The sequence below is a fragment of the Primulina huaijiensis genome, chromosome 12, assembly GCF_012295235.1.
Source record: "Primulina huaijiensis isolate GDHJ02 chromosome 12, ASM1229523v2, whole genome shotgun sequence".
Taxonomy (NCBI): domain Eukaryota; kingdom Viridiplantae; phylum Streptophyta; class Magnoliopsida; order Lamiales; family Gesneriaceae; genus Primulina; species Primulina huaijiensis.
Genome location: NC_133317.1, coordinates 18,922,067 through 18,941,188, shown reverse-complemented (window position 1 = coordinate 18,941,188; position 19,122 = coordinate 18,922,067). Strand labels below are relative to the sequence as shown.

General features: G+C 37.1%; 1 protein-coding gene across 1 annotated transcript; it reads right to left on the bottom strand.

Annotated features, from left to right (window-relative positions):
• Window positions 1–17,421: 17,421 nt before the first annotated feature.
• On the bottom strand, window positions 17,422–19,122 carry LOC140989460 (protein FAR1-RELATED SEQUENCE 5-like). The gene has a single exon (XM_073458657.1). It carries the CDS (start codon window positions 19,120–19,122, stop codon window positions 17,422–17,424), a length of 1,701 nt encoding a protein of 566 aa, XP_073314758.1.

The window sequence follows — 19,122 nt, the reverse complement described above, 5'->3', positions numbered from 1 at the left end:
ATCAACATCAAGTCCGTAGTCTCCACTCTAATCACGATCTCTCCTCATCTCCTTGACCCTGATCCTGTCCCACCTGTTGTCATGCACACATACAAACACGACAACAGTCGGATAATTCCGGTGAGAATATAATCCCAGTATAAATCAACGAAACATGCAATTATATAAACAAATATAAAGCATGTAACAAATAACAGTAATATGTATCAAAATCTGAAACATAATCGATATCAGACTGTCGACAATGCTCGTAACTTTACAATTCAGACTAGACTCAATCCTAGTCTAGGGATCCCGGATTCCAGAAGTTGGTATTCCTATATCGACCAACAGTAATAGAAGAAACTCCGATTCTATCCACGTCGATATAACCAAACATCCAGTGTCTTGACCTATCCGTCACAGACTGTGGCACTATCGCCAATACACTATCTTGTGACATCGTGCAATGTGCCCGTGGCGATCCCACCACTATCAGGTACTTCTGTCACAAGATCACTCATCTAATATTCGTCTAACACATGCTCTCTATACATCAATAGAACAAGCATATCAAATCAAATCAATGCAAATAATAACAAATAGTATGTGATTTAGGGAAACACAAGTATATCCTACTTGTGTCGATCTCCCAATACCACATTGACTTATACCTTTCGTTTGGAGTCTCGGTCTAAAACAATTGAAGTTCTGACCTCAAAGTCTGTCTGGCAATGACAATATCAAATAATCTCATATCAATATACTGTTCAAATCAATAACAATCTGATCAATCTTGATTTAATTCAAAATCAACAGCATAACGGGACAATTTCAATATCTTCGTCAATACAACATCACCAGATAACAGTTACCAATCATAACACATATCCAATACAATCTGTAATTCAACCATAATTCAAATCTGTCCAATACCACTCAATAAAATCTGAAAAATTATAACAAATCCGTAATCAATCTGTTTCTTAATCTGACTTCAATTCTATGATGTCTAACATGTCAAGAACATCATATATGAATTTTATTCAATTCTGACAATAGCATAATCTCAACAANACAATCTGTAATTCACCCATAATCCAAATCTGTCCAATACCACTCAATATAATCTGAAAAATTATAACAAATCCGTAATCAATCTGTTTCTTAATCTGACTTCGATTCTATGATGTCTAACATATCAAGAACATCATATATGAATTTTATTCAATTCTGACAATAGCATAATTTCAACACATATCAAAACGAAACAAAACTTACGTCCAGTTGTAGCCCGCGTCGATAGGAACACCGTACTGAAGTCGGATTCAAAATCTAACGGGCGGATCGAAATATAAAGGCGTAAGGATTTTCTATAACTTCTCTCGTTCCTTTTTCTCGTTTTTCTTCTTTCTTCCTACTGAATTCTGGAGAATTGTTATATATATATATATATATCTACTTGCATGCTTGAAGAAACGTGGCACAATTCCTTGAATTTCAGTCGGAGCTCGGGCGGTTGCAATCTACCGCTCGGGCGCGGGATGTTCTGTCCGATACATATTCTTATTGAACATTGGCGCTCGGGCGGTCAAAAACTACCGCTCGGGCGCCAGACGTTCTGTCCACAACATGCTCTTGTAATGCATTGGCACTCGGGCGGTCGTCTTCTATCGCTCGGGCGCCACAGGTTCTGCCCGAAAATCACGTAACTCATATGTTGTAACCAATTGGGTCTCGAAGTGGTCTACACTCACATCAATTCATGATCAATAAATCACATCAGATTACGATAATCAATTTCTCGGGCATTACATATGGGGCTAGAACCAATGGACAAATGTGTTCCTAACATGTCCTAGTTAGGAGTAGCCTTGGGAGCCTAGGATCGAGCCATCCACCTGAAACACCAAAAACAAGTGAACCGTGAGGAGCACACGGAAGGCCGAAAATCTGCATCTTTTATTTTCAAAGTTCTTGATATATTTCGGTTATGCCATGGAAATGATGATCATATAATGTTTAAAAATGTTAATATAACTTGATTGAAGAGCAAGGAAAGATATAAACATGTCTTGGTTTGTTTTGAACGAAAAACAAACGAAACGACGACGCGACGCGGAGGAGACGGAGCGCTTTTCTACCTTGCTTGCTACTCGATTTCTCTCCTACGGTTTTGCACTGAGTAATGGTCTGGAATTACTCTAAATTTCGAGACTAGGAGGGGGAGAGAATGGTTAGGGAGAATAGGGAAGGTACAAGATAAATGGAAGGAGAAATATTCTTTCTATCCTAGTTTATTTGCTAGATAGGAAACAAGAATGATATCAAAGATTTTGAGGAGATATTGGGGTGCATTTGGTCGATTTTAAGGTTAGGTGCAAAGGGAAAAATGGTTTAATTAAATATTGTTGGTGATTTAAAAGTTGGGGAAGATATCTATCTAAAAAAATTTAAAGGAAGATAATTAAAGAATAATTTGTCCAACTAATAAAATCTTTTAATTTAAAAAGTAGTGGCCGATTTTTAGCTAGTAGAATGGGGTGGAAATTGCTTAATTATTATTTGTTGAAGATTTAGTGTGATATAATTATCTCCCAAGAAAAAGGATAAGGAAAGAATTCAAAGAAATGAGTTGTTAATTATTTAAAACTACCAAAAAGAAGTGACCGATTTTTTTTATTAATTAAATGGGGGAAAATTTTGCTAGATAGACATAGTAGAATATTGCTTAAATATTAATTAAGTGAGGATTTAATTTGAGGGAATTATCTACCATGAAATGGATAAGGAAAGCTATTAATTAATTAGGTTGACAACTAATTTTAAATTAATTAAAGAGGGCCGAAAATTTGATCAAAAATGGAGGGAAATTATTTCTTAAATATTGTATTTTGAATCTTTAGTGTTTTATCTACTCATTAAATATTTTAGAGAATTAAGAAATTAATTATTGAACTTTATTTACTACTTATCTCAACTTATTTAGATAAATCCTTAAACCTTCTTTTTCATTAAATTACTTATTATTTAACTTAAATAAATTCTAGGAATATTTTCTAAATATTAAAATTTATCTCTTTACTCCAACTCCAGTCCGACCTCACTTAATTAATTGAAAAGCTAATAATTAAACTACTGCATGAACTAAATAAATAAATTTAAAGAAAAGAATTTAAATACTCATGCAATAAAATCATTTTAATTTAAGTACTAGGAATTATGTATGGCTTATATGTAGTCTAATTTACGGGTTCTATAATCCTTCCTCCCTTAAAAAAAATTTCGTCCTCGAAATTAAAACTTACCGAATAACTCGAGATAACGACTCCTCATCTCTGGCTCAAACTCCCACGTAGCCTCCTCCTCTGAATGGTTAAGCCACTTGACTTTAACTCGCTTAACCAGCTTGTTCCGAAGCTTCTTCTCCTGTCTGTCTAGGATCTGCACTGGTCTCTCCTCATAAAATAGGTTCGGAGTAAGTTGCAACGGCTCAAAGTTCAGGACATGCGAAGGATTGGCCATATACTTCCTCAGCATGGAGACGTGGAACACATTGTGTACTCCGGCCAGATTCGGCGGAAGAGCAACACGATAAGCTAGCGTCCCAACCCTGTCGAGGATCTCAAATGGTCCAATGAATCTCGGACTGAGCTTCCCTTTCTTCCCAAATCGCATGACACCCTTCATAGGTGCCACTTTCACAAAGACATGGTCGCCCACGGCGAACTCTGAATCTCTCCTCCGCTGGTCCGCATAACTCTTCTGTCGACTCTGAGCAGTCCTCATCCTGTCACGGATCTGGGCTACTACATTGACAGTCTGCTGAATAATCTCTGGACCCAACTCTGCTCTCTCTCCTACCTCATCCCAATGAACAGGAGATCTACACTTGCGACCATACAATGTTTCATACGGAGTCATTCCTATAGACGACTGAAAGCTGTTATTATAGGTGAACTCCACTAATGGCAAGTTCGACTCCCAACTCCCGGAGAAATCGATAACACAAGCACGGAGAAGATCCTCCAAAATCTGAATAACTCGCTCTGACTGCCTGTCTGTCTGAGGGTGGAAAGCTGTGCTAAACAACAACTTCGTTCCCATCGTCGAATGCAAACTCTTCCAAAATGAGGAAATAAATCTGGGGTCTCTGTCAGATACGATAGAAACTGGAATACTATGAAGTCGGACTATCTCCCGGATATACAACTCTGCATACTGAACCATGGTGAAAGTCGTCTTAATAGGCAAGAAGTGCGCTGATTTGGTAAGACGATCAACAATCACTCAGATAGCATTTGATCCTCTGACTGACTTTGGTAAACCGGTTACGAAGTCCATGGTAACATTCTCCCACTTCCACTCGGGAATAGGAAGAGGCTTGAGCAACCCTGCTGGTTTCTGATGCTCCGCCTTTACTAACTGACAAGTCAGACACTCGGATACAAAACGTCTGATGTCCTTCTTCATTCCTGGCCACCAATATAATAACTGCAAATCTTTGTACATCTTCGTACATCCAGGGTGAATAGAGTACGGTGACATATGAGCCTCTAATAGAATATCCGCTCGAATGGAATCACTGCTAGGAACCCATATCCTGTCTCGGTATCTCACAATACCGTCACTAACTGAATACAAGCCACTGCCCTTGGCCTCATTTCTCTGCTTCCACTTTGCCAACTGCTCATCTGCTGGCTGACCACTGCGAATACGGTCAATGAGAGAAGACTGGATCGTCAAGGTGGATAGACGGGGAACTCTACCTTGAGAATATGCCTCTAGATCAAACATCTGCATCTCAGACTGAAGAGGTCTCTGAACCGTCAGATGAGCCATCACTGCGACTTTTCTGCTCAGTGCATCTGCAACTACATTAGCTTTACCCGGGTAGTAGCTAATGTCACAATCATAGTCTTTCACAAGCTCCAACCATCGCCTCTGACGCATATTCAGCTCTTTTTGCGTAAAGAAATACTTGAGGCTCTTATGGTCGGTAAAGGTCTTGCACTTCTCCCCGTACAAATAATGCATCCAAATCTTCAAGGCAAATACTACGGCTGCCAACTCTAGATCATGGGTAGGGTAGTTCTTCTCATGAGTTTTCAACTGTCGAGAAGCATACGCTATCACCTTCCCATGCTGCATCAATACTGCGCCGAGACCGAGCTTCGAAGCATCGGTATACAAGACAAACTCACCGGACCCTGACGGCATGGCCAAAACTGGTGCTGAAATGAGAGCTTGCTTCAAAGTATCAAAGCTCTTCTGACACTCGTCGCTCCACTCAAATTTCACATTCTTCTTTGTCAATGATGTGAGTGGAACTGCTATGGAAGAAAATCCCTGAATGAATTTTTGGTAATATCCTACTAAGCCCAGAAAACTGCGGATCTCAGATGCATTCTGCGGCACAACCCAGTCTCTGACTGCTGCAACTTTCGCTGGGTCTACCTCAATACCACTGCTAGAAACAATGTGGCCTAAGAACGCCACCTTCTCTAACCTGAATTCGCATTTACTGAACTTTGCGAATAATTTATGCTTCTGTAAGGTCTGCAACACTATGGTCAGATGTCTGCTGTGATCCTCTTGATTCTTCGAGTAGACGAGAATGTCGTCTATGAACACTATCACAAACAGATCAAGATACGGCTGAAATACGCGATTCATGAGATCCATGAAGATCGATGGCACATTCGTCACACCAAACGGAATCACAAGGAACTCGTAGTGGCCATAACGAGTCCTGAAAGCAGTCTTGGAAACATCAGCGTCTTTCACCCTCAACTGGTGATAACCGGACCGCAGATCAATCTTGGAGAATACCGCAGCTCCCTGGAATTGATCAAATAGATCCTCAATCCGCGGCAGTGGGTACTTGTTCTTCACTGTCACCCTGTTCAACTCCTGGTAGTGAATACATAGTCTCATGGATCCATCCTTCTTCTTCACAAACAAAACTGGCGCGCCCCATGGTGAAAAGCTTGGGCGAATGAACTCCTTGTCAAGAAGTTCCCGAATCTGCTTCTTAAGCTCTGCCATCTCTGTCGGTGCTAGTCGGTACGGTGCTTTTGAGATCGGAACCGTACCTGGCATAAGCTCAATGGAAAACTCCACCTCTCGCTCAGGTGGCATACCCGAGACGTCTTCCGGAAAAACGTCTAGAAAATCTCTGACAACTGGGACATCTGAGGTTGACTGACTGAGTGCCTCGGGGACAGATATAAAAGTTGCTAAAAACGCTCGACACCCTCTATGCATGAGCTTCCTAGCCTGGACATAAGGAATAATGCGCGGTAAGGGAAAATACATGTCCAGCTCAAATAAGAACTGTGTCATCCCAGACGGTCGGACTAGAACAGATCTCCGCTAGAAGTCTATCAACACTCTGTTCCGCAATAGCCAATACATGTCTAATATGATGTCAAACTCTGGCATCGGCAATACGATCAGATCCGCATAAACAAGGTTGCCATGAAGCTCCAGATCTATGTCTCGGATCACATTGATGGCTGCCATCTCCTCTCCCGAAGGCAGTACCACTGAGTAGGCTACATCTAGCCCAACGGTCTTAACTTTGAGAAAATTCGCAAAGACCTCAGAAATAAATGAGTGAGTAGCCCCTGAATCTATCAGGGCTTTTGTAGCTGAGCCAGCTATGAAAATTCTCCCTGAAAGGTTAGAACACTAGGTTGAACCCAATAATCACAAAACTAACTTATAGACATGCATAGGCCAAAGTTCTTTTAACTTAATTTCCCAAAAATAATACTGAGTAGAGCATGCAACCCTATCGCAATTCTAAGTTCAAAATCTCGACCCAAAACGTTAAATCCCAAATATAAATTTAAATCTTAAAAGTATCTGTCATAAGCATGGTATCAGGGTTCGTCTCCGCTGCATGGAGAGCAAATACCCTGTTTTCGGTAGGCAGGTCCCTCTGAGGGCACTGCGGTAGCATGTGGTCTGGGTTACCGCACTTGTAACACTTCCCAGAGCCATACATATATACTCCAGGATGGCGGCGTGAGCATTTAGGACAGATCGGATGCTCAATAGGCTTAGGGACTGCGCGTCCCCGCTGCTGCTGCTGCTGCTAGCCCCTGTTCCTGGGTGGTATTGGAAAGGCCTCTTATTCTGCTGCTGATGCTGCTGAGGAGGAGGGCGGTGCAGTACCTGGACTGGTCGATTGCCCTGACGGTCTCTCTCGATATCCCGCTGATCTTGCTCTGCGGCTAGAGCTCTGGAGACAGCGACCTCATAAGTAGTAGGGTCAGATACCCTAACATCACGGCGCAAGATCGGCCGTAAACCCACCAAGAAATGCATTAACTTGGCCTTGGCATCATTCGCGATCAGGGGTACAAAATGACAACCCCTCTCAAATTTACGGATGAACTCCGTAACAGTCAAATCTCCCTGTCTCATGCTCATGAATTCCGTGGTCAACCTGGTGCGCACTTCCTCAGTAAAATACTTGGAGTAGAATACCTCCGTGAAACGCGTCCAACTCAGTGTAGCCAAGTTCAGGGCTACTGATGCTCCTTCCTACCATAAGCGGGCATCTCCTCCGAATAAATATGTGGCACATCGAACTCTGTCTGCATCTCCAAGCTCCATAAACTCGAAGATAACCTCGAGGGACTTGATCCAGCCCTCGGCAATCATGGGGTCCGTCGTCCCTGAAAACTCCTTAGGACGCATCTTCATGAATCTCTCGTAGACAGCATCAGGCCCTGTCGGCCTAGCTGCCACCGCGGCATTGTTCCCCGCAAACTGTGCGAAGAACCGGTTCATCCCAGCTAGCATCTGGGCATTCATGTTAGGTGGAGGGGGTGGAGGTCCGAATCCCCCCTGTCCTTGATCCTCACCATCTTCATGACGCCGCTCATCATCACCTCTCGGGCGTCCAACCTGGCGTCTAGGAGGCATACTGTTCCATATATAACCCATACGTAACCAACATGCATAATTCCATAATTTATTTAAATGTAAATAAATACTGAACAATTAAAATCGGAACGTAAAAATACTTCATGAGAACATGCAGTTAAAATAATTCCGGCTTTAAATAAAATGCATGAATGTAAAACTTACAGACCGAAGACGTGACTTCGTGAGCTTCTCGAGGTCAGTAGTAGTGCAACCCTTTACAAGAACATAGGCTCTGATACTACCCGTAGAGGCCTCTAAATTCGTGCTTGAAAATTTGCGGAAAAATTTAAAAATTTTCTCTTTAATTAAATAAAATGCCTCATTCATAAATAAACTGATAAATAAAGTTTAATGTTCAAAAATAGCAGCGGAAGTAAATAATGTTTCAAAACGACAGCTTAAAATAATTCATTGTAATAAAATGAGTTTTCGCAAAAATAATAAATAAACTGATAAATGAGGTCCTCGGGTCCCACTACTGCTGACTCGAGCTGGATCACTGGTCCCCGCCCTCGATCCCGACATTATCAGTACCTACAACAATCAAGTCTAGTGAGTCTAAAGACTCAGCATGCATATATCGTAAATAACAAGTGAATAGATAATAATAAAATTGCATGCGAAGTGAAAATATCATGTCATGAGTAATTATAGTACTTGCATAACTGAACTGTAAATATCTTATCATGGATAATTATAAATACGCGCATAACTGAACTGGAAATCATAAGAGAACTGTTTGCTCAATAGAGCTCTATAATAAAATAGCCTGTCATAATTTTGTTGAGATTATGTTCTACGCAAGTGGCCCCATGAACTGCACTGAACTGAACTGAACTGACCGGTAACTGACGACCGGGACCGGTAACTGACGACCGGGTGAAATACTAATCGTCTGATCAGACTAATGCCACAGTATACTGGGTAGTACACAACTAAACTGACCGGTAACTGGCGACCGGGTGAAGTAATAATCCCATGATAGTACAATGGCCACAAGCAATATCACATAACTCTCAAAAACGAATATTTTACATTTTTGCACGTAATATAATTAAATACAAAAATTAAATATCCTGTATAAATTTTACCATAAGGGTTGGACCGTTCCCAGGCTCGCTGCGACCTAATTATGTCATGAAAAATAGGCAAATGATTTACTTGACCAAACTTTGTAATTGAATCCAAAAACGAGACAATTACGCCCACTGACTTAATATATAATCACGACTCCGAGCCGACCCGAACAAACACCAAACCATCATTTAGTCATGATTAAAATACACTTAAAATGATGAAATAATGCTCCTAAAATGGTAAGGCCCGAAATTTTGGGGAATGGAAGCCAAAACATGAAACGCTCTTTCGAGAGTCAATTTGGCACATCGCACCGTAAATTCTCGTACGACCTCTAAAATGATCCGAATCACAAACGGCCAAAAACATGACCTTCTCAACTTGATGAGGCACTGTTCAGTCAAAGGCCATAGGCTAAAAGCCAACCAAGAACTCGAACGAGCCACTGAACCGCCGCAGCAAGTTGCTATCACAAAAATACAACAGCTGTGCTTTGGTTTCCTTGCGTCGTTTGAGAGGATAATGGCCATTGGGGCTTGAACCACCGACCAGAACCTCTTACCAACATCCTAGGGAATGATTTGAAGAATGGATAAGGGCCCTAGGCTAGCCACAATTCGCATCACACCAGAAACAAATCATGCGTCCCAACGGAGCACTAATTCTGCATGTGGGATGTTGCTGTGGTTCTTGCTGTCATGGACCATTCCAGTGGCCATTTGATTGGCCCTGGCATGATCTAGACATCCAGAGGTAGGGTGTGAACTGTGGCTAAGGGCCATAGGCCAACCAAGATCCACACCATTCCACAATACCCAAAACACACTTGCTGTAAAAATGAGAAGGGCCGAAAGGGGAAGGGGCTGTTCTTGTGTTTTGATTTAAAAACCGATGCAATCATGGACCAAGCCTCAAAAGGGTGACTTGGTCACGCCTTAGACATGCTAGGGAGGTGTTCTAACCATGGCTATAGGCCCCTAGGGCAGCCAAGATCAGACACTTCCCCTTGACAGCAACATGACAGAAAATCGAACACAATATGACACTCATGGGGAAGTTGCTGTCATTTCTGGATTCCAGTGGGTATGGGGCTAGAAACAATGGACAAATGTGTTCCTAACATGTCCTAGTACATGCCTAGGAGCAGCCTTGGGAGCCTAGGATCGAGCCATCCACCTGAAACACCAAAAACAAGTGAACCGTGAGGAGCACAAGGAAGGCCGAAAATCTGCATCTTTTATTTTCAAAGTTCTTGATATATTTCGGTTATGCCATAGAAATGATGATCATATAATGTTTAAAAATGTTAATATGACTTGATTGAAGAGCAAGGAAAAATATAAACATGTCTTGGTTTGTTTTGAACGAAAAACAAACGAAACGACAACGCGGCGCGGAGGAGACGGAGCGCTTTTCTACCTTGCTTGCTACTCGATTTCTCTCCTACGGTTTTGCACTGAGTAATGCTCTGGAATTACTCTAAATTTCGAGACTAGGAGGGGGAGAGAATGGTTAGGGAGAATAGGGAAGGTACAAGATAAATGGAAGGGGAAATATTCTTTTTATCCTAGTTTATTTGCTAGATAGGAAACAAGAATGATATCAAAGATTTTGAGGGGATATTGGGGTGTATTTTGTCGATTTTAAGGTTAGGTTCAAAGGGAAAAATGGTTTAATTAAATATTGTTTGTGATTTAAAAGTTTGGGAAGATATCTATCTAAAAAAATTTAAAGGAAGATAATTAAAGAATAATTTGTCCAACTAATAAAATCTTTTAATTTAAAAAGGAGTGGCCGATTTTTAGCTAGTAGAATGGGGTGGAAATTGCTTAATTATTATTTGTTGAAGATTTAGTGTGATATAATTATCTCCCAAGAAAAAGGATAAGGAAAGAATTCAAAGAAATGAGTTGTTAATTATTTAAATCTACCAAAAAGAAGTGACCGATTTTTTTATTAATTAAATGGGGGAAAATATTGCTAGATAGACATGGTAGAATATTGCTTAAATAATAATTAAGTGAGGATTTAATTTGAGGAAATTATCTACCATGAAATGGATAGGGAAAGCTATTAATTAATTAGGTTGACAACTAATTTTAAATTAATTAAAGAGGGCCAAAAATTTCATCAAAAATGGAGGAAAAATATTTCTTAAATATTGTATTTTGAATCTTTAGTTTTTTATCTACTCATTAAATATTTTAGAGAATTAAGGAATTAATTATTGAACTTTATTTACTACTTATCTCAACTTATTTAGATAATTCCTTAAACCTTCTTTTTCATTAAATTACTTATTATTTAACTTAAATAAATTCTAGGAATATTTTCTAAATATTAAAATTTATCTCTTTACTCCAACTCCAGTCCGGCCTCACTTAATTAATTGAAAAGCTAATAATTAAACTACTGCATGAACTAAATAAATAAATTTAAAGAAAAGAATTTAAATACTGATGCAATAAAATCATTTTAATTTAAGTACTAAGAATTATGCATGACTTATACGTAGTCTAATTTACGGGTTCTACATTTGAGGTGATTTTATACGTCGGGACGTAAATTTTATCGGTGTTGGTTTTTCAACAAAAATACAAACATTTTGGCAATCCGGCTAATAAATTCACGAACTTATTTAAACAAAATTATTTTTAATATGATAATTAAGCACTAATGGGCCTAATTTACATACTTAATTGACCTAAACCTTGTTAGTGTTTTATTAGCTATTTAAAGTGCAAAACCCTTTTCCCCACACCATTAACTTACACGCCCACTTTCCCAACCTCAATCAAACTCTCCCCTCAATTTTTACACGACACACACACCTAAATATAGAAAAGTCAAAGCCTTCAAGGAAAATCAAGCCAAGGTTGTCGTCGTCATTCTTCGCAATCGTCAACGAATAATCGTGCGTTAAAAATGCAAAGGCACGCCATATTCTTTCTTTCAAACATCTATAATAGCATAGTAATTGTTTAAGAATATTTTGAATGAAAACATGACACACAAGTTGTTATTTTCGTAGCTAGGTACATGCATGAGATTTACTTGTGATTTTTGCTTCCAAATTCATGTTTTTATTTTGTTTAAGGGGCTGCCATGGATAGGGTATTAATATGGAATGGTTTATAGCCAAAAACAAGATAAATAATAAAGAAAACTAGGCTGAAACCGAAGGAAGAGAAATAGAAAAAGGGGCCGTAGGTTTTGTTTGATTTTTCAAGGTGCAAGGTTCGGTTGGTTGTGCATGGGGCAAGAGGGCTCGACCAGGTCTGGTGGTTGGGTCCTAGAGGTCATGGTTAGGTCCTAGGGAGAGTCCTAGGAGGGCTAGGGCTCGAGTCATGGGCTGGGGAAGAGTCCACGTGAGGTGGGACTCTCCCCATGCACTGTGCACTGCTGGGCTTCGGGAGAGGGCTGCAGCGGGGCTAAGGGCGAGCTGGGTAGGTCCACCAGGATCCAAGAGTCATGGGCAGAGGTCGGGCTAGGGGCTGGGGCGGTTGGGTCGCTGCTAGCTCGAAGAAAAGATGGAAGTCGTGAGTGAGCAAGGAAGACGCGTAGGTTATTTCCTTGGATTCAGAAGCTTCGTGCTTAGGTTCCACGGGCTGGGCTAGTCTGGGCTGGGTCTGGACGTGGTCTAGGGAAGGTTATGGTCATGAAGGGTCAAGTGGTTAAGGGCTGAAAGTGTCCTAGTTGGGTTAGGAGTCCTACTATTGCTAGGATACAGACGCACACCACATACAGATTTTGGGTTCGGCTCTAGGTAAGTTTGAGCGAGCCAGGGCTTGGGCTTGGGCTTGGTCAGGAGGGCGCCTAGGTGGGTTGGATAGGGTTTGGCTCGAGTAAATTGGGAGATGGCTCGGTGTGTTCGATTAGGTGTCAAAAACAAAAATTAAAGAAGAAAAATTGATTCCATGGATCCACGGGTGTGGCTCATGATTTGGAAGGGTAGAATAAATAATAAATATGCTATGTTTAAAATTTGGGATCAAAATAATGAGTTTTGGATTTATCCGGGATTTAATCGCCGCACGAAACGGTAATTAAAGAATTAATTGAAACGCCTAGATTTAAGCTTAATAAAATTATGAAAAATTATATTTAAGCTCAAATAATTATTAAAAGTCTAATTTTTTTAATTTGAGAATTTTATATTAATATTTGGTTTAATTCGGGACTAAAACGCAGTAATACGTCTTATTTAAAGATTAATTAAAAAAATCATCGATTTAAGCCAAATAAAAATATGAGAAAATTCATGTAAGCTTAAATAATTATTTGGGACATGTTAGGGTCAATGAAATTAAGAAAAAGTAAAAAACCTGAAATTTTACGTCTAAAGGTAAAACGGTCATTTTACACCTAGAAATTTGTAAACGTCATGGCAGTGTCCCGAATGCTGTTTTATATGCTAATATGATTATTTTCAATGGTTATGGATGTTTATGAAATTTTATATGTTAAAATGATTATTTTAAAAGTTTATGGAATTTTATATGTTTAAGGATTTTTATTTCAAAATATTTATTTTAAATGTTTATGATTTAATATGTAAAAATGATGATTTTAAGATGTTTATGGCCTTTTATGATTTTTATATGTTAAAACGTTTATTTTAAATGTTTACGGATTTTTAATATGTTAAAAATGTATTTTTAAAATTTTTATGGATTTTATGATTTAATATGTTATGATTTAGTATATTTATGGGTTTTCATGATAAAACGAAAACGTTAAAAGATATGTTGCATGCTTGGTTTAAAAGAAAAACGTATATGCATGTTTAAATTTTATAAAGTGATGAGAATATGAAACGTTGAAGGAAGTTAAGTAATTGTGACTAATACGATGATATGTTGGAGATATCGTGAGAGTTATGGTCCCTGTGGGAGCCCGACGATCGTATGTCTATTGATATGAATATGATGATATGATGATATGAATGGGGATGTCATGAGGGAAGAAAACCCCAGAGGGAGCCCATTTACGAGAGAAGGCCCCAAAGGGAGCCCATTCGTGGAAAAAAGCCCCAGAGGGAGCCCGTCTATGGGAGAAGGCCCCTGAGAAAGCCCCGAAGATCGTATTTTCATATTATGAGGATAGGCCAATGCCCAGTTTACCGGCGAGAGTGTTGTTGTTTTCCTCGTCGCCCAGTACTGTGGTTACATGTAGATGGATCCATCGCATAACACGTAGACGTAGACGAACACGAAAGTCACAATTAATGATCTGAATTCAACGAAAAGAAAAAGGAATGCGTATATGTTGATGATAATATGAATACGTATATGTTGATGATGATATGAATATAAATATGTTTATGATGATATGAAAACTTTTATGCAAAAGTTTATGAAAATGTTTACGAACAGGTTTATATTTAAAGGTTATGCATCATGAAAATGTTTACGAAAATGTTCATGTTTAAATTTTACGCATTTAATGAAAACGATATTTTAAGTACAAGTATTTTTCACTGTTGCATGTTATCTGTATATGTAGTACTTGTTATCAAGTTTATGGTGTGTTGAGTCTTTAGACTCACTAGGTGTGATTGATGCAGGTGGTTATGGAGGTCTTGATGGTTGACTTTGCTGGACTGAAGGTGCACATAACCCGAGAACCAACGCTAGTTTTTCGTACTAGTTTATGATTATGATTTATGTTAAGACTATTTTTACGACTATTTAATTATGTTATGAGATATGTTTGAGAGATTATGGTATGAGCTATACTTTTCAAGTAATGTTTTTAAGTTGGTAAAATATTTGACGATTTTATGATTCAAACTATTTTCCTTTGATTTTTAAATGATAGTTGGTTGTTTTATTTTAAAAATCGTGTCAAGGTATTTTAAATTATATAAATGTATATTTTGAATTATGGAGATTAACGAGAGAAAAAAAATTTCTAACACGTTTTAAAAAAACGAATAGCAGATATTTCAAGGTGGTTTGTTTTCCCTTTATGGCATAGTCAATATCCATATGCCCTAATTGAAGGAGAACTTTTTCCTTCCAGACTTTTTAATTATCCTCTTTGAGTTCGAGAATATCACAATTTATACCCCATAAATTAATAGGTTGCACTATAAAAAATTTAATAAACATGCTTATTACAAAAATATTTTGAGGAAATTTCATGTTTTACCAATTTAAATCATGTACAAAAGATCTAGTGACATAAAACTTACATGTGGAATAAATTTTAAATTCAATTACATTTTACGGAGCTTTATAATAAAACTTATCAAACTAATTTTTTTTAACTCCCATTGGTAAATTAAAAAAATATATTTTGAAATTTTATCCTAATTAATCACATAAATATAATAAAAGTCTGTGTAGGATAAAATTTTATTGTATTCCTACAATTAATTACAATTTTTGTACATAATGATTCAAATTCACTTAATGTATAATTTTTCATAATTAAAGGTTATGTGGAAATAATAGGGTTCGCTGGACAAAAATTTTGGTTTCGCTCAATTTTTTATATAATAATTATTAATAACACAATAAATATTTTCCAAGAGTGCTCACAAAAAAAATTGGTAGGGTTAAGACCTCTTTAAAAATCAAACTATTTAGAAAAAACAACGTTCTCATGAAGACTAGTGGGCTCTAAGGCCTAGCATCAACATATAGTCTGTGAAGAACTCCCTCAGATCATGTTTTCATATGTATTTCATAATTATTATTACTTAATTATTCATATTATGGATCTTTATAAGCCAAAATTTTAAATTAATTTGTTCATAAAAATTTTGGATCCAAATATAGCTTAATATGAACAAGTTTCTCACTTGCATAACAAAAATTTAACATTATTTTTAATTGCCTATAAGATAAGGAAATAAATCACAATATTTGACATATTTTATCTAAATAATGTAAACATGCAAAATATCAATGATTTTAAACATGTAAAATATCCATAATTTTGGAGAGGCAATTATTCAAAAGCTCAAAATTTTAAAAATTTTGAAATTTAAAATATTGTAGCAGCCAAACAGTCCCTAAAATTTGAAAAATCGTCAACTTGCAAAAGAAACCCCGTTTTTCGAAAATTAGAACCCTAACCCTACACCGGGTGAGTCTATGCTGCTCCAGGAGTCATACACCCCATCTCCTTTTTACTGACATGTGTCCTACTATATTATTTTTTAACTTTCTCTTTCTGGTTTTGTATTGCTTTGTTTTTTTTTTTTTTAGAACGGTTTTGTTTTGTTTTAACCATAGTTCATTGGTTATTTTATGTTTCTGATTTTTTTTTTGTTCTCTCTTTTTAATTGTTTTGATAAGTTTTGAGCTTCTGGTTCTTTCTTAATTTCTAATTTTTATTTTTGAAAATATTTCTTATTTTTTTATTTTATTATTTATTTATTATTTGACTTTTTTCTTACCGTATAAAATTGAAAAACTCAATTTTGAGTGATTCAATTAAAAGTTTAGGACTTTATATGATAAAATTTAAATATTATAAAAAATTTATATTTACTAAAATTAAATTTGAACTCCTTATAATGCACAAAAAACTACATCATGATACTAAAAAAACGATGTAAATGATACTAAAATTCAAACATGAAACAATCATCATAAAAAAAATATATATTTTCCGACGAAAACTTGTGTGAGACGGTCTCACGGGTCGTATTTTGTGAGACGGATCTCTATTTGGGTAATCCATGAAAAAGTATTACTTTTTAAGCTAAAAGTACTACTCTTTATTGTGAATATGGGTAGGGTTGACCCGTCTCACAGATTAAGATCCGTGAGACGGTCTCACATAAGATCTACTCATATTTTCCAACCAATAGATGAGTAGCATTATGTTTTCATTGCAATATTTGAGCAAAAACATATTTAAGCAATGTCATTCAAAATCTTCAAAAGATGTCCAGAACTTTGAGGTCTTCAATTATCCTGTAAAAAAATACACTCAATTTATAATAGTTAAAGACTTTATGTTTTATATAATAGTAGTATCCATATACATTTAAAACAAGGTACAAACCTGTAGAATGTTATGACATAAATATTGCATCAGATTTGGAGTCAATCCACTTAAGTTATGTAATCCATGTTCATGCTCTTTTGTAAGTATTATGTGAGTAATATCAATGTATTTAATTATATAATCAAACAACATATATATTTTTCACTTACCATATGGATTACCGAATTTAATGTTGGACAAGATAATTGAAAGGGCAAATGAAGAGGAGGAATTTCTTGAGCTCCATTTTGAGAAGATTACGATGGATGAGTGTTTGTTCCTCCAAGTGAAGGTCCATCTCTTGCATGATGAATCTTTTCAACTCTACCCATCATATTTTTAGTTGTTCTTTCTATATATAAAGAAAAAGTATCATTTAAAACAACAATATAACTAAAATGTTAAATTTTGATATAAATATTACCTTTCCTTTTCTTCCCTTTGGAAACCCAGNAAATAATGATAAGTGCATTTGATTTCATTAGTTTCAACATCTAGTGTGACGTTTCGAATCCTAGTTGATTGTCCAAGTGATCTTATAGCAAACTCAAGTGGATTGCCCATGAAAGAAGGCAGACTATCAAACTCAATGTCTAAAGAATTCACCAATTCTTTTTCAAATATTTTGTAGACTTCAAGTGTGTAAACATATGCGGCATGTCGTAGCAATGACTGATTTTTCACCAAAATTGCAGGAAATTTATGTCGACACTTGTAGTCTTCTTCACTCTCTTTTATTCGCCAACGTTTTTGAATTTCTTGGAATCTCTTTACAAATTCAAAAAGAGTAAAAGTTTTCTTTCCACCATCTTTCAAAATAGAGTTTGTGCATTCACTTCTAGAGGTAGCCTTAAGTCCAGCACAAAATCTATAATTATGGAATGATGTTGACCATTTACGTCGTATTTTGTACATTCCCCTTAGCCACGAATGGTTTTCAAGAGCAAAATCATGAATCATTTTTGTCCACACTCCCTCAAATTCTTCTTCAGAGTCACAAGATTGCATACACTTCATAAACATACCCTTAAATGCTTGATTGGTATTCAAATGACCCAGATGCGAAAGAGCATTTTTTGAAATGTGCCATTGGCAAAGACGATGTTGTGACGAAGGAAACACCGATTCAATAGCATTCATCATAGCTTGACACTGATTCGTAAAAATTGTTTCTGGTTGTTTTCCTCCCATAGATTCAAGAAATGATTTAAACAACCACTTAAATGAAGTCTCTGTTTCATCAGACATGAAAGCTAACCCAAACATCACATTATCCATATGATGGTTTATGCCGACAAAAGGAGCGCATATTAAATTATACTTGTTAGTACGATAAGTTGTATCAAAAGAAAGCACATCGCCAAAGTATTCATAATCAATCCTAGCTCGGCTATCTCTGAAGAAAAAATTAGACAGATGACCATTTTCATCCATTTGGACATCCCAATAAAATAAATCTTCATCATTTGATTTAGTTTTAAAATACTGTATCAATTCGAAAGCATCACCATTTTCAACCCTCGAGTGTCCCTTCGTCACATAATTCAGATAATTGTAGGCATCTTTTCGAATGAAACCTAAATTCTCCACCCCGTGTGACTCTTTTTCCATATATGACAATGCACTAGAAGGTTTTATCCCGGCCTCTGACATTACTCTTAAAGTTTCACCTTGAGCATATGAAACCTTACAAGCCGATCGCAGCAAATATCTTTGACTTTCATCAACCATTTCATGATTATGTTCAATCTCAAAAATGGTGACTCTCCAATTTTCATTTTTTTTCCTCCGGATTCTAAGTCTTGCCTTACAATTGGTTCTTGTTTCTAAATTTTGATACACAGGTCTATTATTATTTGCACTCCGTTTTTCATCCTTTATTCCTTGGGATGAGCATTCAAATTCTTTCATGTAAAGATCTTTAGAACCACTGAAATAAGCTTCTTTTCCCTTCCGAGCACTAAAACCTTTCGTCTGTGCATACTCACAATATAATAAATATGCATCGTCAATACTTTTAATAGTTTGACCAACATTTAACTTTTTCTCAAATTCTTCAATTGTAGAATCAAGTTTCTTCTCAACATTCAGTCTCAAATCTTTCAGCTTTGTCACCTCCAT